The following is a 7,483-nucleotide window of genomic DNA, read 5'->3' as shown; positions in this document are numbered from 1 at the left end:
CTGCCAATGGGGCTTCGGGGGCAGCGCTGGCGTGATGCTGGGAGGGCTCCAGCCCTAGGGAGGTCAGAGCCTTGGCCGAGCCAGGTACGCCCCTCAGGTGTGCCAGGCGTGGGGCAGAGTCGCTTTCCTTAGCGGGCCCGCCCAAAGTCTGGGGAAGCTGGGGTAGAGGCTTCGGTGAGTGGGTGGGTGTCAGGCAGGACCCAACCATGCCACAGACCCAGGCTTGGGGCCCTGAGCTCCCGGAGTGGGATGGGGCCTCCCTTCCTTACAGTGCAGGGGCTCCTCCAAGGCCCCTTTTCTGCCCAGCCTGGGCACTGAGAGATTGGGTGTCGGGGGCGGTGGGGACACCCGAGGCCCTCTCAGGATGCCTCTCCTTGCACTGCCCCGTGGCCAGGCCCAGGCCCCACCCTCTGCCCACCACAGGGGGACTGTCTGGTTCTGTTCTCATCTTCCTGGCTCCCAGGATGGCCCTTCTGCCCAGCTGCTCTGACCGCTCAGAACAGGCCAGGGTGCAGCGGACACAGCGGGTAGCACCGGCTGCCACAGCAGTAAACTGGACAAGGAGGAAGTGAAGGGGCACAAGGCACCCCAGGCGCATGCAGGGACCCAAGGCTCCGGCTGCCGTCCTGGGTAGGGGTGGGAATGAGTGTGGCCAAGAGTCTAGGTCCCCGGGCCCCGGTCCCAGAGGGGCAGGGCTATCGTGTTTACCCTGCTCTGGCCAGAGCACTTCCTGGGGAGGTGCCACAGGTGAGCTCGGCGGAGGGGTGGCAGGAAGTGGCCCTCCTCCTTCGGGCCCAGTGCCTTCCCCTTAGCCCGGGCAAGGCCTGGCTTCCTGGTTTACGGCCTTTGCAGTTTGATCCTGCAGTTTGCATGCCAAGATCCTGCTCCATGCATGAGCTTGCCCTGACCCAGAGCTCAGGGGTCACACACGCCAACCCCACGGTGTACCCTTGCCCTCACCCTTCCTGGAGGCAGAGCTGGGAGTGGCCAAGTGGGAAACAGGCACTGGAGGGCACAGGTGAGGTGGGGGCGTCCCTCTCCACTCCTGAATGGGTGCCTGTCAACACGATTGTGAGTGCAGAGCCTGCCCTCAGGAGACGGTACAGGCTGGCCTCTCAGGCCCCATCCACTCCGGGCCACCTGGAGCCATGCGTTCCCTGTGGAGCAGGTGACCACTGCCTGTGTGCCCACTGAGACTGGAGGTGTCAGGATCCATTAACCATGAAGGCAACAGGTCTCCAGCCTTGGGGAGGAGGCCCTTCCCTGGTCTGCATGGTTCATGGGCTGAGTCCTTCAGATGGCAGGCATGCCCAGCCAGTCCTCTGCCAGTGCAGGCGCTGGTGAGGGAGGGGGCCCAAGGCGCTCAGGCGCTGGCGTGTGTGGTTCTGCTGCAAGGGCGCAGGGGTGGGAAGCGGGTCCTGAGGGCTGTCCTGCAGGTCAGCCTGCAGGTCCTCACCGTGGCCTCTGGGGGCGATAGGCAGGTCAAAGCAAGTCCGCCCAGGACAACCCGGTGCTCCTATCACTTCCAGGAAGACAGGCAGGAAAGTCTGTCCGGGTGCCATAGCCACCCCAGCTGAGGGAGCCCCAGTGGAGGCCCAGGACAGTCCCGCAGCCTCCTGCCCTCAGGAGTCCACCAAACGGAAGGCGCCCAGCAGCCAGGGCCCGAGGGCGAGGCCAGCCAGGAATTGACCAGCTGGCAAGCAGGGTGTGCTCTCTTGAAGGGTGGGAGAACCGGCAACGGGGTGGGGGAGGTGGCCATAATTAGGAAAATTCAAGGAGACATACACATCTCTTTTATTTACAAAATGCGGTGAAGAGAAAATATCTAGGTACTAGGATGTGATTATTCCAAACATAGAGAACACACAATAGAACCAAATGAAGGGAAAGCTACTATAACAGCTTAGATACTTTTTAAGGAGAACTTACAGTAAATCTGGGAATGGGAAAAAAATCACAGAGCTAGAATTTGTTTAGCACTCAGTGCAAAAGGCAAAAGTTGCTAAAACTGGAGTGGACGGAGGCTCAGAATGTGGGCCCCGCAGCTGCTCTCTCCTGCAGTTCCATCCCCAGCCTCAGCCCTGACCTCTCCTCCGAAGCCCCTAAAGGGAGGAGTGTGGCTGAGATGGAAATTCTCAAGCACCAGAGCTGCTGGCTTGTTTGCATTTATTGCTTTAGGAACCCAGAGTGCACTCTTGCCCCCGGGGCCTGCCTGCCTGTGAGGCAGAGCTGGGGGCACTCAAAGCACAAGGCCTACCCCATCCTGCTTCTCCAGCCGGACTTGGAAACACAGGTGGGGCCTGGCCACGGAGTAAACTGGGCTCTCAGAGCACAAATTAGGACCATCAGGGAACTAGGGGGTGATAGGGGAGGCGGTGAGACGAGGCCTCTGTTCTGAAGGGCTGTGTCCTCCCTCTCAGCCCTGGGGGCCCATGGGGGTCCATGGAGGCCTGGCTGCTGAAGCCAGACCCCACTGACGGGGCTGAGTGTGCGCTCCTGGGACTCACCTTGAAGGCAGTTCTGTGTGGTCCCTACCCTCCCTGCAGCTGTTCCCAACACCAGCGCCTCCAGCAGTTTGTTCTGCTCTGGCTCCTGCTCCCACCCCTGCCAGGACAGATGGAGCCGTCTGAAACCATCTATGGCCAGTCGCTAGGAAAAGTGCCCTTTCTGTCCAGGAATGGGGAGGTGACAGCTGGGGGAATGGTCGGGCCCAGGAGGAGGGCCCCAGTGTGGGGTGTTCTGGGTGCCCGCAGCTACCTGGTGAAGGCTGCAATGGCAGCCACCTGCAGGACGGCCTCCAGGCCGTGAAGGGCCAGGAGTGTGGCACTGAGGGCCCAGTCTGCCCACAACACCAGGGTCTGCCAAAGCAGGAAGTAGGCAGAGAGGAGGGCGGTGCCGGCCGTGAGGGCCAGGCTGGCGGCCAGCAGCCTCTCAGCCTCTGTCAGGTTGCCCCTGGTACCTGGAGAACAGAGCAAAAGGGGTAGTGAAGGTGGTGCAGGGTGATCCCCAGAGCCAACTGCCCGCAGGTACCTGGCAGGCTGCTGGGACCAGAGCAGATCCTTGCCCTATGTTCCTCGGGGGCCTGGGGAATTCCAGGGAAACAGCCCCCATGGCCACCCAGAACTCAGGAGAGCCAGAGAGCGTGTGCAGCACAGGCGTGAGCCCCTCCTGGGGCAAGTGCCCCTGCAAAACCAGTGTGATCTGTCTCTGGGTCTTCTGGGTCGGCTGTGTGGGCGAGGGTGAATTTGGTTTCTAAAATGATTCAACTGCATCTGCCACCTTTTCCTAATTCCAAGTGGAACTGAAGGGATTTTTTTGAAAAATTCCCAAAATATTTTTCTCTGGTCCAAGGCCAGTTCTGGAAAATTTCATGGATACATATTAAAAACAAAACTGCATATTTAGCAAACAAATGAGTCAGGCACTAGCTGAGCCCAGGTGCCTGGAGACCCTGCAGTGTGCGGCACGCTTGGGGAGGGTCCCGGTTGGCCTAGCAACCCCCAGCAGGGCCAGACCACACCCTGTCCCCACCACCTTGGGGCAGGCCCAAGCCCCTGAAGATTCGGCCAAGAACCAGGCCTCCGTGCAGCAGTGGCGCTTGCACCCTCCCAGCAGCGCCCACTCTGGGGGGCAAGCTGTAGAGGCTCCAGGACCATCTGTAAGTGCAGGCAAGACACTGACGGCCGGGCACCTCTCAGTGGAATGAGCAACTGACAGAACTCGCCTCCATCCTCCTAGTGTGTCTGAGGCCTGGTAACAAGAGGAACGGTGGGGGCCACCCTTCTCTGCAGCCTCGGTTCCTCACTGGACATCGAGCATCAGGGGTATATCTGTGTGTCAACAAGAGGGGTCCAAGATTCCAGCCTGGCAGGCGCAAAGTGCCCTGGAAGTGCCCACTGCGTTCCCCACGGCAGGGCAATGTTTCACAAACATGTGTTTAGGTGCACGTGTTATGACCATGAGCACGCAGAGGGCTGGAAGCCTGCACCCCACTGGCCACAGAAGTGAGCTCTGGGGAGGGCAAATTTCCATGTTTTACTTCTGCACCCCTTGAATCTTGTACAAGAATATATCCTTGAACAAACTGTGTGGTTAAAAAAAGGGGAGTGAGGTCAGGCACTTTGGAAGGCCAACGTGGGCAGACTGCTTGAGCCCAGGAGTTCAAGACCAGCCAGGGCAACACAGTGAAACCTTGTCTCCAGCCGGGCACGGTGGCTCACACCTGTAATCCCAGCACTTTGGGAGGCTGAGGCGGGCAGACCACGAGGTCAGGAGATCGACACCATCCTGGCTAACACAGTGAAACCCCGTCTCTACTAAACATACAAAAAATTAGCCGGGCGAGGTGGCGGGCGCCTGTAGTCCCAGCTACTCGGGAGGCTGAGGCAGGAGACTTCTGTGAACCTGGGAGGTGGAGCTTGCAGTGAGCCGAGTTCGCATCACTGCACTCCAGCCTGGGCGACAGAGTGAGACTCCATCTCAAAAAAAAAATTAGCCAGGCGTGGTGGCGGGTGCCTATAGTCCCAGCTACTTGGGAAGAGGGGGAGGGCTGAGGCAGGGGGATTGCTCGGAGCCCAGGAGGTCAAGGATGCAGTGAGCTGTGATTGCACCACTGCACTCCAGCCTGGGCAACTGAGTGAGACCTCTCAAAAAAAGGAGGTCACTTGAAGGGGTTGCAGACTTGGGGATCCCTAGAGCTGGACTCGGGATGCTGGGGGCTCCCACCCCTCTAGACTCTGCTGCCTTTTGGGACCTGGCAGAGCTCTCCAGGCTCTCTCCTCAGACAGCCGAGGCCGAGGGGAAGGGGGTGCTGGTGAATACTCCAGAGCTCCGGATGTGGTGGTGGGCTGGGCTTCTGATCTCAGTGCCATTACCCAGTGACTTCTACAAGACACACTTCCAAACACAGACTCTCCCAACGATGCCCCCAGCGTTGTTTGTCTCTGGGACAAAACTTCTCGATTAATACTTAATGACACTGTAAGGTGAGCCTGCAAAGCAACTGGGTAAGCAGTTTGGATAAAAAACGTCTCCGAGAACCATACTGTAAAATAATTACTATTGAAAGGCTGTGGTAACAGAGAGCAACTCTTAGGACAGGTTCTTCACGGTGTTAACGTGCACTCACCCAGGTATAACCGCAATGCTTCCAGAATCCCCATCAGAAACAGCAGAGCAAGATCGAGGACCAGGTAGTGGTGAGGACAGCTGAACACCTGACCTGGAGAGCAGAGGTGCAGACGGAACACAAGTTACCTGGCGCAGCAGCAGGAGCCGCCTCAGCTTGCCTTTTCCTTTTCCTTCTTTTTTTTTTTTTTGAGACTGGGTCTTGCTCTGTCACCCAGGATGGAGTGCAATGGCGCAATCTCAGCTCACTGCAACCTCTGCCTCGTGGGTTCAAGCAATCCTCTCACCTCAGCCTACTGAGTAGCTGGGACTACAGGCGCCCACCACCAAGCCCGGCTACTTTTTGTGTTTTTAGTAGAGATGGGGTTTCCCCATGTTGGCCAGGTTTGTTTCGAACTCCCGACCTCAAGTGATCCGCCCGCCTCGGCCTCCCAAAGTGTTGGGATTCCAGGCGTGAGCTGCCACGCCCAGCCTGACTTACTTTTATACGTGATCATCAGGAGCGTGGCGAGGAAATACAGGGCGTAGTACGTTCCACTGAGATAAAACAGCATTTGAAGGGGAACTGAAGAGAGCTGGTGAGTGGTTAAGAATCCTCAAGCTCAATGGACCTGGGAGCAGCCTCCTAGGTGGCTGAACAAGAGGGGCTGGTTCTGTCATCTGTTTGGTGGCCACAGACACCACGGGACCATGGGGTCCTGGCAACGGCTCACTGCCTGTCTGAGGCTTCTACCACTATGCTGGCTGCCAGTGGGGTCCCATGAGCTGGCAAGGCCTTTGTGGGACCCCCCTGCACCGTCCACGCCAGAACAATGCAGTCTGTGCACCGCAGCTTCTGCCCTCAGTGACTGTGGACTGGTCAGGGGACGCCTCCACACACTGGCACTCCCAGTGATGTCACCCTGACTCTGGCCCCAGTTATGAGTTAGAGAGAAAAATAACTTTGCCTTTTCTTTTTTTTTTTGAGATAAGAGTCTTGCTCTGTTGCCCAGACTGGAGTGCAGTGGCACAATCTTGGCCCACTGCAACCTCCGCCTCCTGGGTTCAAGTGATTCTTCTGCCTCAGACTCCTGAGTAGCTGGGATTACAGGCGTGCACCACCACACCCAGCTAATTTTTTGTATTTTTAGTAGGGACAGGATTTCACCACGTTGGCCAGGCTGGTCTCAAACTCCTGGCCTCAAGTGATCTGCCCGCTTCAGCCTTCCAAAGTGTTGGGATTACAGGCATGAGCCACTGCGCTCTTCAGAGGAAATATATTTCTGTTTGGGGGGACTTAAGTATCTACTAGCCATTTCCTGAGCTGTGTACATTTCCTATTTGTTTATGCCAGTATGAGTCTATGGGGCCAGGCACAGTGACTCACGCCTGTGATGCCAGAGCTTCAGGAGGCCGAGGCTGCAGTGAGCTGTGATTGCCACACTCCAGCCAGGGTGAGAGCAAGGCTCCGTCCTTAAAATAAAATAAACAAACAAAAATAAAATAAAATGAATCTAGGGACATTCAAAGTGAGGGATTTCCATCTTCCTGCCACTACTGGCCGAGACAGAGGCAGGTGGCCATCCTCTTTGGAGCCGGGCAGTCTGGTGTGCTTAGCCACTTTGTGCAGGGCTGAGCAGGCAGGGGATGGAGCCAACACAACTGATCCAAGGAAGTTACATCAACTCTCTTAAATCTGTCAAGCAACATCCCCCTCTCCAAAGTGGAATTACTAGACAGAACTTAAGGAAAACGTGGGGTGAGGCCGAGTGCTCTCTGCGTGGCAGCAATTCGGGCCTCTGGGTGCTGTCCTGGAGGGGCACGCAGCAGGATACCACTGTGGAGGAGCCTCTCCCTGAAAGAGAAAGGGGCTGTGAGCAAGTCCCGACAGCCACCAGGAGGCTTTCCTGGGGCTCGCTCCACGCTGATAGGAACCACCCCTGCTTTATTCTCTTTTGATCTCATATTTGTAGAAAGCAGTAAACATATACCATGCGCCTGCCCCTAGGTATCTCCCGTGCCTCTCTAGCCATCCTTCAACGAGGCTAGGAGCCTCTGCCTTTCAGAACCTGAGGCTGGAGGCAGCAAGTACGGGAGGAACCATGGTGGGAAGTGAATCCTCCACTTCACCCTGGGCCAGACCCACCTGGCCCTCAGGGAAAGCAGCACCCTGAGCCTACCCAAACAGCAGCTCTCCTGTTGTCGTGGCTTCTCTGTATTTGCCACACATATATGACTGACAAAAACCTTTTCGGTCGGGCGCAGTGGCTCACGCCTGTAATCCCAGCACTTTGGGAGGCCGAGGCGGGCGGATCATGAGGTCAGGAGATCGAGACCATCCTGGCTAACACGGTGAAACCCCGTCTCTACTAAAAAT

The 7,483-nt window shown here is 57.4% G+C and overlaps 2 protein-coding genes across 2 annotated transcripts in view; one reads left to right on the top strand and one right to left on the bottom strand.

Annotated features, from left to right (window-relative positions):
- The window catches only part of DEAF1 (DEAF1 transcription factor), a 70,724-nt gene that overhangs the window by 1,153 nt on the left and 62,088 nt on the right, over window positions 1–7,483 (top strand). The gene's annotated exons all lie outside the window — the stretch shown is intronic.
- Window positions 1,771–7,483, bottom strand: part of TMEM80 (transmembrane protein 80) — a 6,881-nt gene continuing 1,168 nt past the window's right edge. Inside the window, exons 2-5 of the mRNA XM_011993859.1 lie at window positions 6,942–6,961; window positions 5,609–5,702; window positions 5,129–5,221; window positions 1,771–2,959 (exon numbers count right to left, since the gene is read on the bottom strand). Coding sequence (XP_011849249.1) covers window positions 2,754–2,959; window positions 5,129–5,221; window positions 5,609–5,702; window positions 6,942–6,961 — 413 coding nt within the window. The 3' untranslated portion in view covers window positions 1,771–2,753. The remainder of the gene's footprint in view (window positions 2,960–5,128; window positions 5,222–5,608; window positions 5,703–6,941; window positions 6,962–7,483) is intronic.

The sequence above is a fragment of the Mandrillus leucophaeus genome, unplaced genomic scaffold, assembly GCF_000951045.1.
Source record: "Mandrillus leucophaeus isolate KB7577 unplaced genomic scaffold, Mleu.le_1.0 Scaffold435, whole genome shotgun sequence".
NCBI lineage: Eukaryota > Metazoa > Chordata > Mammalia > Primates > Cercopithecidae > Mandrillus > Mandrillus leucophaeus.
Note: the sequence above shows the minus strand (reverse complement) of the source record. Positions and strands in the feature narration are given on the sequence as shown.